Raw genomic sequence first — 17291 nt, 5'->3', positions numbered from 1 at the left:
TTTGAAATAGACTACGTTTCCAGTGTTTCGGTTGACGATGAAGATGTGGACATTGAGTATAAAGGTATGGGCGGGATCAGAAATGATAAAACTGCCACTTTAAGGCTGCAAATAGAAGAAGATAAAAACGAAGAGCCAGAATCTATTATCCAAGCGAGGGTGGATGGAAGCATTGTTTCTGATCTCAAGAAAGAAGTTGAGCATACATTTCAGGATGGAATCAGTGAACGTGACAACGGTAACGTGCCAAGCCAAGATCCAACAATTGACAATAAAGATGTTATGATGGCTGAGAATGCCGTCCAACACAGAAAGCACGACTCCAGTATTTGTAATGACCAGAGTGATAGAGATATTGAATATGAAGGACAGGGCGAAGTCGATATGGGTGACTCGGTCACTAGTTTGCCGAGAGAAGATGGACTGTTAAGAAGTGAGAAAGACTTGACAAGATGTGGTAAAGATATGGAAAGCGGCCCAAATGTCTCTGATAGCAGAGGGAACACTGCGTCTCGAGCAGATTTGAGATGTGCCGGCATAGTAAGGTGGCCTAGTACGAGCATGGTAGCTGAGGCAATAGACATAACGGAGGGACGTCTGAAACATGAAACAGATTTTCTTTGTAGCGTAGACGACAAAGGATCACAAAAAAGTGGCGGCGAAACCAAGGAGTTGGCCAGGTCTGCTTCAACGCCTAAATTATCCACAAGAGAGATAGGGATTGTCGATCTTCAGGACTACAGCATAAAAGATGGTAGCGAAGGCTGCCTAGGTGATCCACTGAACAGTCCTGTGCATGACAGAGATGATCTAGGGGAAATCGAGATGGTAATGGAGACCATCCTCCAGTACGTAGACAATGTTGCTTCAGCAGAAGACACAACGTTACATGCTCAGAGCCATGAAATGTCCAATAAATACTCTTCAGATGTAGAGACATCAGACGAAACTGTTGACTTGTTTGCGCCATCTACGCGACGCGAATCAGAGGGATGCTGTTACGAGCCTGAAAATGGGTCTGAACCGCCTGCCCTGTACTTTGAAATGTTACAATGGTGTGCGGATTACATTGTTACCGAAGTGGAGACGAACATTGAGCCGACCGACACTGCTAAAGACAGCCTTATGAAGTGTGATGTGTTCACGATTACAAAACAGGACAATGCTCAGAAGATGGTGTCGAATAATGTATTTTCATCAATCAAGTTGTCAGAGAATCAAAATGAAATAGGAGACGGGAGTGAATACATTGGCTACCTTAGAGACAAAGATGAGGTTTCCCCCATTTCAAATCAGGGCGAAATGCCCGAATTATTTGAACACCGTTGCCGTAGATACGACTTGCCCATCTGCAATCTAGAGTCACCCAATTCAGCTTTGGAAGTCGCTTCCATGTCGAGATGCGAAGATGGAAATGGTGAAGTTCGATTCGATTTGTCGCCTTGTTATGGTAGACACAGGACAACAAGCCCGTCTCATATTATCCAGGAGGCAATTTCACAATCTCTACTTGAGCCCCCTCATATTGTGAAGGTTGCCACAAATGAAGTATCCGTTGATACCCACCAAGAAACCCTGACTTCAGATAACGCGAGAAAAAGGGGTGAAGTGCATACTTACGAAGATCAGGTTGTGCTAGAGCTTTGTAACGCAGTCTTGATGTCAGTGTATAATGAAGAATTGAGTGAATCTGAAGAGGCTCACAAACAGGCTTGCTTTGCTTATAATAATAAAGAGAGTAGGGAAGTAGCTTCACTTAACTTAGATGTTACGAGTGGAATCTTAGTCCCGAAGGAGCATGTGACTAGACAGGAAGGCGTTGTTAGCGGAGCTAGCGCTGGAAGCAACCCATCTAGGTATGTGCTATAAATACTAGGAAGTTGTTAGGTAGAGGAGGGTTCGCCCTTATGGTTTTTCGTATTGCTCTCACATGGGAAATCAAACAAACCTCCAGCAAATGATGCTTAGTTAAGCAATGATGAACAACGTACAGTCCTATCTCACTGATAAGGACCAACAGTAAACCGCAATTTGCTGTATTTCTAGACATAAGTACCTAGATTCGAAGGCATTTGGTACTGTTCTTGGTTAAAACGTTCGACCACGACATCATCAGAGGCTGAAACAGTATTTCTTACAAACATTTTATTTCTTTTACCCATTCTCTCCTACATCAAAATAAACCTTACATTATATTTTGTGCAATGAATGCTTCTGAGTTCATTTCTTGTTTTCCCCATAGCACGGAGTCCGCGGTTGGTACGACCCCGTCGGCCAAAGGAGAATACCAGCTGTACTCCGTGACGGAGCGGTACAGCGTGTCAGACGAAGATGTGGACGGTCTGTGGGCGGACCACGTGACCTCCATCATCAAGGACAGTACGGGCGTCACGTGTGTCAACACGTACTCATTGTTCTGGAACTTGTACAAGGCGTCCAGGAAGAAGTTCTACTCCTTGACCAGGGAGTGCTGTAATTATCTGGACGATAGATTCAAGGACATCTCGCAGCACTTCTGCAACACCTTAGAGTTCCTAGTGGTCCGCGGGGACTGCCCGTTTGTCTGTCTAGACACCAGGGCTCTTCGGAAGGCCAGGATGCTGGACAGACATAAGTTCATTACGCTGGAGCTGCATGACCATTATGTTAATTACATCACGAAGCGTGACAAGACCGTGGGGTACCTTGATTGCGTGAAGCTTGCGTTGAAGAGATCATCCGTCGGGTCACACAACGAGGAGCCCGATGTCCGCGCCCTCGATGCTATGTCGCACGAACAGCGGCAGATGGAGCTATGTCAGTGTCTGTACAAGATGCACTTCCACTTTTTGCTGCTGTGTAACGCGTACAGTCGCTTGCTAGACTCGCTCACCAAGGGCGCCCACAATGCGGAGGTAAGGGCTGGGTCATACTGGTAAGGGCTGGGTGATAGTTTTGTATTTGTATTTTGTCTACGGCGTTTAGAAATAAGTACTAGGTGTAGGTAGGAGAAGTTGTAAAATAACTATCGGGGACCAAGGACGTTGCGGTCATCAAAAGCGAAGGGGGTGAGGTTGGGGTCATCAAAAGCGAAGGGGGGTGAGGTTGCGGTCATCAAAAGCGAAGGGGGTGAGGTTGGGGTCATCAAAAGCGAAGGGGGTGAGGTTGCGGTCATCAAAAGCGAAGGGGGTGAGGTTGCGGTCATCAAAAGCGAAGGGGGTGAGCATGCGGTCATCAAAAGCGAAGGGGGTGAGGTTGGGGTCATCAAAAGCGAAGGGGGTGAGGTTGCGGTCATCAAAAGCGAAGGGGGTGAGGTTGGGGTCATCAAAAGCGAAGGGGGTGAGGTTGGGGTCATCAAAAGCGAAGGGGGTGAGGTTGCGGTCATCAAAAGCGAAGGGGGTGAGGTTGCGGTCATCAAAAGCGAAGGGGGTGAGGTTGGGGTCATCAAAAGCGAAGGGGGTGAGGTTGGGGGTGCAGAAGAGGCATCGATGGCACTCCTGATGCCTGGATCATGAGATGCTAAATCAAGAGCAACTTCGTGCAGAAATGGGCGAAATACACCCAACCGTCTGTATCAATAAATCCTGTTGCACTGGGATATACAGTCTCTGTAAAATGACAAACGACAAAATGAACATAAAAGAGGTGGATAGCGCAAAAAAATGTACCATACTTTTATCATAATGGCGGTGCATATCTAAGCATTCCAGTCTACCTTGATCCGCCCTTGTGTTGCCTTGCTGACTTGCTTGTATGTATCCAGGTGACGGATAACACCGCCAAAGCAAGCACAATCCGAGCAGAAATCGCCACCGTGCTAGAGCATCTCCCTCCCAGCGAGGAGCCTCTGCCTCATCTTGCCGAGCTGGAAACTGCCACCGTGGAGACCGCCACCTCCCAGCTCCTGGAAAAACTGACCAGCAAGGACTTTGAACAAGCCGTGAACCTGCTGCGCGCAGCGAGGGAGAAATTTGGTGGTCACACGTTCGGCTCGTCAGACGAGGACAACCTGGACTCCCTGGTGGCCATGTACTGTAGGAATCTAGTTGATAAGGACATGGGTACCCTTGTGATGTCAAGCCCGCCCGTGCATTTTACCATCTTGTGTAGCGACCTGATGGACGTCAATATCTCTACGCTGTCGGCGCTCAAAGATCTGGAGTTGCTGGAAAATCGCACAGAGGATGAGCCCGATTGACGAGAGTTTTTTTTTTTGTTTTCTTTAGAAATCAAAGTACTTCATGTAGGGTTAGGGAGATATTTCCTTTCATGGCCTTACATGACGCACGGGGTCTTAGACGACTTCCCCTAATAACCCAGGGCAGAGGGTGAGGGCTAGCGATTCATTTTTTGTCGTTAACATTTGCATGATGATGTATGTTACTATCGTGAGCTGGTTACAGTAATAGGGCCATATCATAGTATTGTTATTGATTGTGTAGTAATTTATTATCGCTCGGTAGTGGGTCGTTTATTGTTCGTCGAACTAACCAAAGGCGCCTTAATGCGTTTGATGTACAAATAGCTTATTGTAGTGGATCTTTGTATTTATAACCTGTTTTAAAAGAGTTAAGCGTTTTCTATCCTTGAAATGCTGTGATGATATTCCCTATTTAATTCTTTATATAAATTAGTTTTCTGTGTCGAATTGCTGTAGCTTGGCTCTCTTGTTGTACCACGGTTTCTAAAACGCCACGGTATAATCAAGGGAAAGGTGCCGTTTTATCACCTAATGCAAATGCTTGGATATTTTTTTTGTGTGTTAGTATAACTAAAACTGCGTCTTTAAAAGCCACCATTCGGGTCGGCTGGAATAATTCGTATTCGTGGGGCTATGTAGGTTTGCACGGCCTGGACATCGGCATACAATCGGCCACTTGCACTCGCCAATCACGTGACGTCTTTGATGGCAAACGCGCGCGTTCCGGTTTTTGGCGGCAAAATGACAATAACAAAAAAACAACTTTTTCAGTGTCTACACATTTGCCAGAGAGTTTCTTTGTCAAAAAGTTTTTCTTTCATTGTAAGGTTTTTTTTTCCGTCGGTCTCTTAAGTGTCGGCCGCAACGTTTCTGTGTTTGTCTTGGCTTGGCGCGAGTTTGACACTCAAAAAAAGACGTGATTTGGTAGAGCAAGTCGTCTATTGCGCTTTCTTCAGAATACTGCTTTGTGGAGAAGCGATTGTTTTATTTTAATCGCGAAAAATTGACAAATGAAATGTGCATTTAAAAATAAAATTTCAGAGAAATGATGTGCAATTGCAGTCGTATGAAAAATTCGATTAGAAAAGTCATCTCTCCGCTAACTTAGACGGGCGGACCATTTGATATTTGCCGGGGGGGGGGAGGGGGCTGATTCTTTTTTGCTCGTCTTAGCTTGCTCGTCAAATATAAAATATTTCGAGGGGTCCTTTTTATGAGGTAGCTAACTAAACAAGAAGTTATTTGAAAGAAAGAACAGAAATTCCTTTAAAACAATCAGTAATAAGAATGGCCCAACTAATGCCAACTCGGCAGGGGATATAGTGTAGAAATGCAGGGTATAACTCCCAAACAGGGGCCCTGAAGAACGTATGAATCTGTCCCGGCAAGCCATCCATCCAGGTGACCCACCCCTACCACCGGCTAGCCCTTTTCATAAAGCCCCTCAGAGAACGTGAACGAGTTTTTAAAAAGATGAAGAACGCTTTCTGCTTGGCTGGCTGTCACCGTTTCATTCACCATACAGAGTAGTCCCAGTCTTTACTTGGGCTCGCGCGGCGATATCGTATCGCCTGGTTACCCCTCGAACGTCAACAACCTGATTTTGCGGGTTTGTATGGCTCACTAGAAACCTACAAACAGTCCTTACAATCCTACGACGTCTTGAGATCGTTAGATCCCATGTGTACGTTTCACGCCAAGCTTTTTAAAATGACGTAGGGTGTACTCCATAAATACCATATCACAAGAAAAGAAACGGCTGTTCAAAGATGGCAACCTCCTTCACGTCGCGAGGTTTTTGGAGAAATGGAAGGGAGAAAACTGTTATTTGTAAGCTTGTTGTCAGGAAATTAGCCTCTTTCTCAGTACTGAAGCCTACCCTTGTCCCCTCAGAGGCTATAGTGTTTTGTAGAGGTGAGCAATTGTATGTTTATTTATGTGAAAATTGTACTGCTAAAAGTTGTACTGAAATCAATGGTCATGTCCCGCGTTGTCTACTGGGTAACACAAAAAGTACAAAATCATAATCATTTTTTAAACTCTGTTGTTGTTCCCCATTTCTTTAATAGTCTGTCAAAGAAATAATGAACTGGGAACATATTCTAACAAGCAGACATTCTGGCGAGGTTCTGTGCTAGCCCATCGGTACTACAGTACTGACAGTGGAAATAGTGAAGACTCCAGAGAGAAAAAAAGTCAACTGACAACAGATTTGCCCAAGTTAGACCAAAAGAATCAACAGACAACAGATCCACCCAAGCCAGACCCTAAAGGTGAAGTGTAAACCAGCCTGACTCAAAATATAATTTCTGTTTAACAGAGTTTATTTGGGTTACCAATTAGTCAACAGTCCAGGGGTGTACCCAGGATTGGGGGGGGGGGGGGTGCATAGTAATATTAATCATATTAGAAAAGGGTAGTATTTGACGATCCTCCAAAAAGAAACAACCCACTTTTTAAGATCAAGGGGGGCACCCCCTGTCTACGGGCTGGATGTCACCCATCCAACAATTTACACCTGTCTACAGGCCGGATGTCACCCATCCAACAATTTACACCTGTCTACAGGCCGGATGTCACCCATCCAACAATTTACACCTGTCTACAGGCCGGATGTCACCCATCCAACAATTTCAACTACGAAAACTAGTTTCTTGAAAAAAATTATTCACTTTTTGAGCCCTGAACCCTCTTGCCCAACAAATGAAATCAAGATCTGTTTCATATCACTGCATCCTCTTTAGGAGCTGGTATTGTATGGAGTGTGTGTAGTAATGTATTTTGCAGCTAGATGACTTGCTCAATTTTCTTGGTTCAGCTTTTTTTCTTGCTCACTGACCCATCAGATTTCAAATGATCAGACATTTCACATGATCAGATTATTTTAATTGTTTATCTATTTTGTGTTGTGTATCTATTTATAGGTGCTCGTCGAAAGTATTATCAAAAGCTAGAACCATCCCAGATTGACTTTAATAAAAAGTATTATGAAAACACCTTTATCTCTGACACCAGAGCTATGAGTGATTATCTACTGAAGCCAAGGTGAGATGGCCTCATGTGTCTTCTGCCTGTGTCATGAATCTACACACTCATCTTCACCTGCACAGATAATAAATACTTATTTTTGTCCATGGTTTGATGGCATCAAAACTCCTGCATAATTTATATGAGGCTTATTTAGAAAATGTGGTAATTGCAGCGACTTGGAAGGATTAAGGACGACAAACATAAGAAGTGCTTACACTGAATCGGACATGCCATTTGACAAGTTCTACCTCAAATCAGATGTTGAAGCAAGGTATTTGGCCATTGGTGTTTAATTTTTATTTATTTGTTTGTTTATCTCATGTAAGAATACTTTGATTGCAAGGGCCACAAGGGTATGGGGAAGTCCTGAGGCGCTTGCAAGAGAGATTTGGCTGCGCAGGAAAGCAATGGATGAAGACGAAAAATACAGAAAAGGTACAAAAAAATGAATGCGGCTGTTAATTTAATGATACTTTATATGTAGCTCAATGTTATCATGTAGATAAGATAAAAAAAATACTTCATGTTTGTATGTTTTTTTTGCATTATTAACCTTTCCTATTCCCAGGTCTTGCTGCATTGATTGGTCATCTGAAGAAATCCATAAAAGATCACACAAAGAAGAGCCAAGACAATATTGTACGTATTATCCATGACCTGCTGCTATATGTTAAAGTATCTTTCTGGGTTAACTATTTTAAATTTTTTATTTTCCATCGATGAAAGTTCACTTTGTGAACCTATTGAACTGAAACCTCAGGAGCAGAAAAAGTGGAAGCCCAGTAAAAAATAAAAACAATAGAACAGTTTTTGTTATAAAGATGCTTGATTCTTCTTTCCTCAAACTATCTTTATTAAACATAAAATTGCTGCAAAAATAATAAAAATGTATGGGAAAGGTTATAGAATTCAAATTCAGTGCATTATCATTGACTGCACTGTCATATCTTTGTTATGCAACATAACATAGGAAAAACTATCTTCAACAGAAAAAAAGTAGTTCAACATAATGGAACTCTGCATTTTTCCATTGACAGCATTTTGGAGGACGTGAGCAAAGGGCGACCCTGTTAAAGGGATCAGCACGTGTCGTGGGATATGCTATTATCAGGTAGGGAGTGCTATAATATTGAAAGAGAACATGCAACATACTCATAGTAGGTGCCTAGCAAGCCCCGAAGATTTAAGATGAAGGTTTGTGTGTCATTTGTCAGCTAACCTCTAAAGAAAAAAAAACTGTTGGAAAGTAAACATAAAATAGATTATATAGCATCTGCCAAGCCCCTTTGTTTTATGCCACCTGTATTGTTATTAAGTTGTTTTGGAAGTAATAGTAGTACTAGCACAGTATCTGTGTTTTATCAAGTAGCTACTTAGTCACTGTCCCCCTGTTTGTCAGTAATTTTGCAGTAATGCTGTGCAAGTTTGGTGCATATGTGTACACGGGATCTGCTACCATGCTATCTGAGTCAATTCACTCACTCGCAGACTTGCTAAATCAGGTACATACTTAACCTAGCTATCTTAGTCAATTCACTCACTCGCAGACTTGCTAAATCAGGTACATACTTAACATAGCTATCTTAGTCAATTCACTCACTCGCAGACTTGCTAAATCAGGTACATACTTAACCTAGCTATCTTAGTCAATTCACTCACTCGCAGACTTGCTAAATCAGGTACATACTTAACCTAGCTATCTTAGTCAATTCACTCACTCGTAGACTTGCTAAATCAGGTACATACTTAACATAGCTATCTTAGTCAATTCACTCACTCGCAGACTTGCTAAATCAGGTACATACTTAACCTAGCTATCTTAGTCAATTCACTCACTCGTAGACTTGCTAAATCAGGTACATACTTAACCTAGCTATCTTAGTCAATTCACTCACTCGCAGACTTGCTAAATCAGGTACATACTTAACATAGCTATCTTAGTCAATTCACTCACTCGCAGACTTGCTAAATCAGGTACATACTTAACCTAGCTATCTTAGTCAATTCACTCACTTGCAGACTTGCTAAATCAGGTACATACTTAACCTAGCTATCTTAGTCAATTCACTCACTCGCAGACTTGCTAAATCAGGTACATACATAATACTATCTCATTCAATTCACTCACTCGCAGACTTGCTAAATCAGGTACATACTTACCCTGGCTATCTGAGTCAATTCACTCACTCGCAGACTTGCTAAATCAGGTACATACTTAACCTAGCTATCTTAGTCAATTTACTCACTTGCAGACTTGCTAAATCAGGTACATACTTAACCTAGCTATCTTAGTCAATTCACTCACTCGCAGACTTGCTAAATCAGGTACATACTTAACTAGCTATCTTAGTCAATTTACTCACTCGCAGACTTGCTAAATCAGGTACATACTTAACCTAGCTATCTTAGTCAATTCACTCACTTGCAGACTTGCTAAATCAGGTACATACTTAACATAGCTATCTTAGTCAATTCACTCACTCGCAGACTTGCTAAATCAGGTACATACTTAACCTAGCTATCTTAGTCAATTCACTCACTTGCAGACTTGCTAAATCAGGTACATACTTAACCTAGCTATCTTAGTCAATTCACTCACTCGCAGACTTGCTAAATCAGGTACATACTTAACCTAGCTATCTTAGTCAATTCACTCACTTGCAGACTTGCTAAATCAGGTACATACTTAACCTAGCTATCTTAGTCAATTCACTCACTCGCAGACTTGCTGAATCAGGTACATACTTAACCTAGCTATCTTAGTCAATTCACTCACTCGCAGACTTGCTAAATCAGGTACATACTTAACCTAGCTATCTCAGTCAATTCACTCACTCGCAGACTTGCTAAATCAGGTACATACTTAACCTAGCTATCTTAGTCAATTCACTCACTCGCAGACTTGCTAAATCAGGTACATACTTAACCTAGCTATCTTAGTCAATTCACTCACTTGCAGACTTGCTAAATCAGGTACATACTTAACCTAGCTATCTTAGTCAATTCACTCACTCGCAGACTTGCTAAATCAGGTACATACTTAACCTAGCTATCTTAGTCAATTCACTCACTCGTAGACTTGCTAAATCAGGTACATACTTAACCTAGCTATCTTAGTCAATTCACTCACTAGCAGACTTGCTAAATCAGGTACATACTTAACCTAGCTATCTTAGTCAATTCACTCACTTGCAGACTTGCTAAATCAGGTACATACTTAACCTAGCAACTCATGCAATTCACTCACTCGCAGACTTGCTAAATCAGGTACATACTTAACCTAGCTATCTCATGCAATTCACTCACTCGCAGACTTGCTAAATCAGGTACATACTTAACCTAGCTATCTTAGTCAATTCACTCACTCGCAGACTTGCTAAATCAGGTACATACTTAACCTAGCTATCTCATGCAATTCACTCACTCGCAGACTTGCTAAATCAGGTACATACATAATACTATCTCAGTCAATTCACTCACTCGCAGACTTGCTAAATCAGGTACATACATAATACTATCTCAGTCAATTCACTCACTCGCAGACTTGCTAAATCAGGTACATACTTAACTAGCTATCTCAGTCAATTCACTCACTTGCAGACTTGCTAAATCAGGTACATACTTAACCTAGCTATCTCATGCAATTCACTCACTCGCAGACTTGCTAAATCAGGTACATACTTAACCTAGCTATCTTAGTCAATTCACTCACTCACAGACTTGCTAAATCAGGTACATACTTAACCTAGCTATCTCAGTCAATTCACTCACTCGCAGACTTGCTAAATCAGGTACATACATAATACTATCTCAGTCAATTCACTCACTCGCAGACTTGCTAAGTCAGGTACATACTTAACCTAGCTATCTTAGTCAATTCACTCACTCGCAGACTTGCTAAATCAGGTACATACTTAACCTAGCTATCTTAGTCAATTCACTCACTCGCAGACTTGCTAAATCAGGTACATACTTAACCTAGCTATCTCAGTCAATTCACTCACTCGCAGACTTGCTAAATCAGGTACATACATAATACTATCTCAGTCAATTCACTCACTCGCAGACTTGCTAAGTCAGGTACATACTTAACCTAGCTATCTCAGTCAATTCACTCACTCGCAGACTTGCTAAATCAGGTACATACTTAACCTAGCTATCTCAGTCAATTCACTCACTCGCAGACTTGCTAAATCAGGTACATACATAATGCTATCTCAGTCAATTCACTCACTCGCAGACGTGCTAAATCAGGTACATACTTAACCTAGCTATCTTAGTCAATACGCAGACTTGCTAAATCAGGTACATACTTGACCTAGCTATCTTAGTCAATACGCAGACTTGCTAAATCAGGTACATATATAATGCTATCTGAGTCAATTCACTCTTTCGCAGACTTGCTAAATCAGGTACATATATAATGCTATCTGAGTCAATTCACTCGCTTACAGAGTTGAAAAATCAGGTACATATTAATTACCTTGCTATCTGAGTCAATTCACTTGAATATTCTTGCTAAATTTGGTTGTGAGAACCTTGTCATAGAATACATCAAAGGAAGAAACATTAATGGAACAGTAAAAAGAGTCAGACATGAATGGGCTCTGTATTATATGTTTCAGCTGTTTCCCTCTAAACTATTATGTGCAAATGTTTTAGGGACATTCCTGGATATATGCACTCAAAACCAGATTATCATGATAACAACAAAAAGTAAACTGATAAAGATAAGGACTTATAGGAATGGCTAATGAGGGATTAACCCAACCTTGTCTTATTTAGAGATTCTTTTTATTGAAAGGTAAATGAGTGGGGTTAGGGGGATGGTCAGTGGTCAGTGGTTACCCCTTCCTTCTTTAATGCCCTCTCCCTGCTAATAGTGAAGATGTTTACTCTTCAATAGTGTCTGTTGGCATTTGGTATCATGCAGTCCATCAAGCAGCCATCACATGACCACCCGTGAGTTTAATTATGCTGTCATAACTTTTACTCCTCAATTAGCTGTACTATTTTTTTTTTTTTGGGGGGGGGAATACATCTTAAATATTTGAAAAGGAAAAATAAACTTAACTTCAACTTAACTGATTTTGGGTATTGTGTACAATGTATCAACATGGATGGAATCTTTTCTAAGCTATGATTTTGTATGTGTACAGACAAAATCTGTTTATTATATTGCTGTGTACATACAAAATCTGTTTATTATATTGCTGTGTACATACAAAATCTGTTTTTTATATTTCTGTGTACAGACAAAATCTGTTTATTATATTTCTGCGTACAGACAAAATCTGTTTATTATATTTCTGCGTACAGACATAATCTGTTTATTTATATTGATATATCTGTGCATTGTCAGGTATGGGTGGTCTCGTGCCCGCTATGTCTATTCTCTCATCAGTGGGGTTGGCATATTTTTCCTTGGTGCTGGTGTGTCTGTCTATCATGGAGTGTCTACTTTGCTTATAGGCGCTGAGCTTGAAAACTTGCTTGTGGTAGGGTGCATTGTCATTCTAATTCAAAGAGAGTCCTAGTGATTTATAGGAATATTTTGAATCTACCTCTTAAAATCTTTTATAGCTTTTATTTGCTTATGATATTGGCACATGGTCTTGATTAATAATTACTAAGACATGGTGATTATACCATTATGCTTTTAAGTCATCTACAAAATCGTCACTAGATCTTTGAATCTAAGAAACTTTTGAACAGCTGTTCCATTTAGATTAGTGTAATGTTCAAGTGTAGTGCAAGAGATTTGGTTGTGTCATACAAATCACTCATGTGCTTTTGGCTGTTCCCAAAGGCTTGTGCCATTCTAGGAGGGTCTTTTGTACTAGAAGGAGGTGAGTTTGATGATGGTAGTCATCATATGTTCAATGTGCACCAAGATCTTTTTAATTAACTTCTCATTTTATTTATTTTTTAATAGGTTTTATAACCAGAGGTTCTTTATTCACCAGCATTTCACATACTTTCTTTATAGTTGAGCTTCCTATCTTTTGATTCAGTACAGGTCCACCATAAGGCTGTTCCACTATATGCCTAATGGCCTCTAGCCTCTGCCTAGTGCTAAATGACCTCCTATCTCTTGTAGTCCCTCTTTCCACCAGGCCCTTGCAATTTCCTATTCCTTTGAAGATAAAGATTGATGGATTTCTTATTTACCAATGATACCAGAGTGATGCACTGCATGATATTCACTCCATTTGAGATTTCCTGACTTTTGCTCTTCACAGCAACCCTGCTGGCAGCAGTAACACAAGTGAGGAAGAGTGCAAATGAGAGTGGAATGTCCTTTAGAGAATATCGTAAGTATAGTGATAATAAAGTGGAATGATCTTTAGAGAATATCGTAAGTATAGTGATAATAAAGTGGAATGTCCTTTAGAGAATATCGTAAGTATAGTGATGATAAAGTGGAATGATCTTTAGAGAATATCGTAAGTATAGTGATGATATAATAAAAGTGGAATGATCTTTAGAGAATATCGTAAGTATAGTGATGATATAATAAGAGTAGAATGACCTTTAGAAAATATAGTAACATCGTTTTATCCCATACTTTTCAATTGTGAAACACTAAACATCAAAATTTTACCGTGGCGAGTGCCTCACTTGTCTCATGCTGGCCACGGCCCTGGTGTGAATGTTTTATTAAGGTTTCATAAATGCCTTCAACACGATTTTTCTGTATTTCGTAATTAGTTCTTCGCGGTCGGGACCCCACGGCTATTGCAGTACTGCTGGAGGATGGAGCCGCCGTGACAGGCGTCAGCCTAGGAGCTGTGTGTTTGGGACTGACGTCGTACACAGGCAGCCCAGTCTTTGACGCAATTGGCTCACTCATGATTGGCGGTATGCACAGGAAAGAAATACATCTGTGAATCCTTAGCGGCTGGGGGAGATTCGGGGAAAAGGGAAAGGAAATTCCCTTATCCCGTCCCCCCTCAGTCTCCCTACCCCCCCCCCCCCTCTCCGTACCCATGCTCTGATTTTTTTCTCTCACCCAAGGACCCCTTTAGCATCGCTATGCAAGCTTCCTTGTGTGTTATGCCTGATGCCGACTCTAATGAGGACACAAGGTTTCAATACATCAATACAGACACCAGACTTAAGAAGGCCAATCACGCTCTGCCATTTTACACAATACTGAGTCCTCATCAAAGAATCCATTGGCATCGGCCAATTTAAGCGAGTAACTGAGAAACTTTCAATCAAATCTCATGGAGAATCATTTCAATCGTGGAAGGTTTCTTGCAAATGAATCGCTGTATTTTCAATTATAAACAATAACAAGGAAATTGCTGATCGACATTCTTTAACAAAGATTTAATTTTTATTGTATTTAAATTAGAATGCAAAAATCTTATAGAATAGCCGCTTTGCTTCTGTTGGCCCCCATTTCTACGTTGTCACCAACTCCCTAACTGCTTGTTAGCTAATACTCGTCTGCTCTTTGTGTGTAGGTCTTTTAGGAACTGTTGCATTCTTCTTAATCCGAAGAAATGCCGATTTTCTTATTGGAAGGTAATCATTGATATGACGGGTAGTCTTGTATGTGTTTGATGTTAAACACCTTTTTCAAATACTGTAAGGTTGCAGTCAAGATTCCATGTCCCGCAACCCTTGGCTAACAATAAATGGCGAAATCTTCGTCTTTGAAAACCTGGAGGTGTTTTTTTTTAGAAAATGAGAGGACACCATTAGCATCACCATTAGCAATCAATAACTTTTAGCATCACCATTAGCAATCAAGATTACCATTAGCATCACCATTAGCAATCAAGATCCCCATTAGCAATCACCATTAGCAATCAAGATTACCATTAGCATCACCATTAGCAATCAAGATTACCATTAGCAATCACCATTAGCAATCAAGATCCCCATTAGCATCACCATTAGCAATCAAGATTACCATTAGCATCACCATTAGCAATCAAGATTACCATTAGCATCACCATTAGCAATCAAGATCACCATTAGCATCACCATTAGCAATCAAGTTCACCATTAGCCATCAAAATCAACATTAGCAATCAAGATCACCATTAGTAATCAAGATCACCATTAGCATCACCATTAGCAATCAAGATCATCATTAGCAATCACCATTAGCATTTACCTGTGACGTTATCTACATGTGACATTTTCTACCTGTGACGTTATTTACCTGTGACGTTAGCTACCTGTGACGTTATTAACCTCTGACGTTATTTACCTCTGACGTTATTTACCTCTGACGTTATTTACCTGTGACGTTATTTACCTGTGACATTATTTACCTTTGACGTTATCTACCTGTGACGTTATCTACCTGTAACGTTGTTTACCTGGGACGCTATCTACCTGTGACGTTATTTACCTGTGACGTCTGCTCTCTCTCCCAGGTCCATCCCCCCTGAGCGGCTAAGACAAATCATCGAGGTCTTGGAAAGTGATATTGTAGTAAGGTATACACTCCAAGATGTCCCCAATGGTTCTTTTAGCTGCAAACAAGAATATCTGTAGCTCTTTCTTGGTCAGATGCAGTACCGGATTATTTGAGAAGAGGGGTGGGGGTGGGGGTGGGGGAAGGGGAGAAAGAACTTCATGCATGTGGGTTTTTTAAGCGCAATCATTAACAGTAATGGGGTAAATCCCCTCCTTTCCTGTCGTTCCATGACTTATACATACTACTTAGATGCACTGCGAGAGCCACTGGCTTCTAGACGCGAAACTGACATGGTGTTGTTGTTTCAGGTCAATACATGACGTCAAGGCGACAGAATTAGGTAATTTAAATCGTAAATTGTACTTGGAGTAGGTAAAATAAGCATCATGGCCAGCAGGAGCCACTGAAGAACACATAGCGACACGGGGATACACGATCGGAGGAGTCTTTCTTATCCTACCCCACCCCCATTGTTTTCAATATCACCCCCTCCCCCCGACACACATACACCTTATAATTTTGGCTCTCAGCCTAGAAATATCTTGAGGGGATTGCTTGTCTTTTTATCAAATTGTTTAAGCCAACGGTCTACAGCTTCTTGTACGTGCTTATCTCTATTCACAGGTGCCGATACTGTCAGGTTTAAGGCAGAAGTGAATTTTGATGGTCGCGAGATTAGTAGATGTCTCTTGTCCAGGGTAGACCAGGAGCAAATGCTTGCGGTGAGTGAGAGCTAAATGCTGTTGTCTTATGTCGTATTGCATCCTCGGTTGACTTTCTTAGACTGTTTAAACTCACCTTGTAGTGGCCTTACTTTTGCGGATTTTGTCTTAATAAGTCAGAAAAAGCGACATTATTTGCAATAACTGCGAATTATAAAAATCGTAAGAAATATTGTGATTCCAGGAAATCCAGAAGTTGACAACGACAGCAGAGATGGAGCAGTTCATGTTGGAGTACGGCGAGCAGGTGATAGACGTGCTCGGTCAACAGGTAGACCGCATCGAGAGAAATATTAAGGTAAGGCTATCAAACGGTACATAATTGATAACAAGGAAAATGTCTCTGAACCGTCACATCAGAACAGTAATGCCGTTAGCAAAAAGAACAATTTATGTATAGCTCATTTTTGTCTGTATTGTTCTTGACAGAAAAAGAGCCCCGAAGTACGGCACGTGGACCTCGAGATTCTATGACCAAGATTCTACAAGACTCTACTTTTACTCAAAATGGCGACTTATAAGCTTATTTATAATGTTTTGTAATGAAAACTAAAACTGGAAGATAACTTATTTAAAGTTGCTTTAAAATGATATACAAAGATGGGGATGTTTTAGACAAACTCATTAAACTCAGAGCATCTAATCTAGTAGGGATACTATGATTACAAAGAAAATAAACAAAATATTAGGTGTTCTGGTGTTTGTGTTTTAGTTAAGGCCGATTTAGACAGAATAAATCAGTCCTACTCGACCTGTCTACATGTTACATGTCTGAATTATTAACACACTTTGGTAGTCGAGCATCGTAGCTGAGTCGTAGGCTGATTCACACGTGTCGCACTGTCCAAGTCGACCTTCACAGATAGTGTGAGCGGGGCAGGGCGGGACTGGGATATGGGTAGGGCAGGGTCAAGGTGCG

General features: G+C 41.1%; 2 protein-coding genes across 4 annotated transcripts in view; both read left to right on the top strand.

Annotated features, from left to right (window-relative positions):
* The window catches only part of LOC116618163 (protein furry homolog), a 57809-nt gene extending 52580 nt beyond the window's left edge, over window positions 1-5229 (top strand). For both annotated transcript variants that reach the window (XM_032381594.2, XM_032381593.2), the window contains exons 60-61: window positions 2243-2894; window positions 3743-5229. In XM_032381594.2, the coding sequence (XP_032237485.2) occupies window positions 2243-2894; window positions 3743-4177 (1087 nt within the window). In that variant the 3' untranslated portion in view covers window positions 4178-5229. The remainder of the gene's footprint in view (window positions 1-2242; window positions 2895-3742) is intronic.
* Window positions 5230-5729: 500 nt separating this feature from the next.
* Window positions 5730-17064, top strand: LOC5512202 (zinc transporter 9). 2 transcript variants are annotated; one of them, XM_032381597.2, is made up of 19 exons: window positions 5730-6094; window positions 6250-6453; window positions 7105-7225; window positions 7383-7481; window positions 7554-7645; window positions 7779-7849; window positions 8248-8321; window positions 8610-8712; window positions 12117-12172; window positions 12573-12708; window positions 13020-13059; window positions 13453-13524; window positions 13922-14071; window positions 14683-14743; window positions 15607-15669; window positions 15959-15990; window positions 16275-16372; window positions 16566-16670; window positions 16802-17064. In XM_032381597.2, the coding sequence occupies exons 1-19, from the start codon at window positions 5950-5952 to the stop codon at window positions 16844-16846; spliced, it is 1767 nt and encodes a 588-aa protein (XP_032237488.1). In that variant the 5' UTR covers window positions 5730-5949; the 3' UTR covers window positions 16847-17064. The 2 variants fall into 2 exon arrangements, with proteins under 2 accessions (XP_032237488.1, XP_032237486.1); XM_032381595.2 differs by having other exon boundaries at window positions 5732-6094; window positions 16557-16670.
* The last annotated feature ends 227 nt before the right edge of the window (window positions 17065-17291 follow it).

Source organism: Nematostella vectensis, chromosome 10 (genome assembly GCF_932526225.1).
Source record: "Nematostella vectensis chromosome 10, jaNemVect1.1, whole genome shotgun sequence".
Lineage (NCBI taxonomy): Eukaryota > Metazoa > Cnidaria > Anthozoa > Actiniaria > Edwardsiidae > Nematostella > Nematostella vectensis.
The sequence above is the reverse complement of the archived record's forward strand: the minus strand, read 5'-3'. Positions and strand labels throughout refer to the sequence as shown.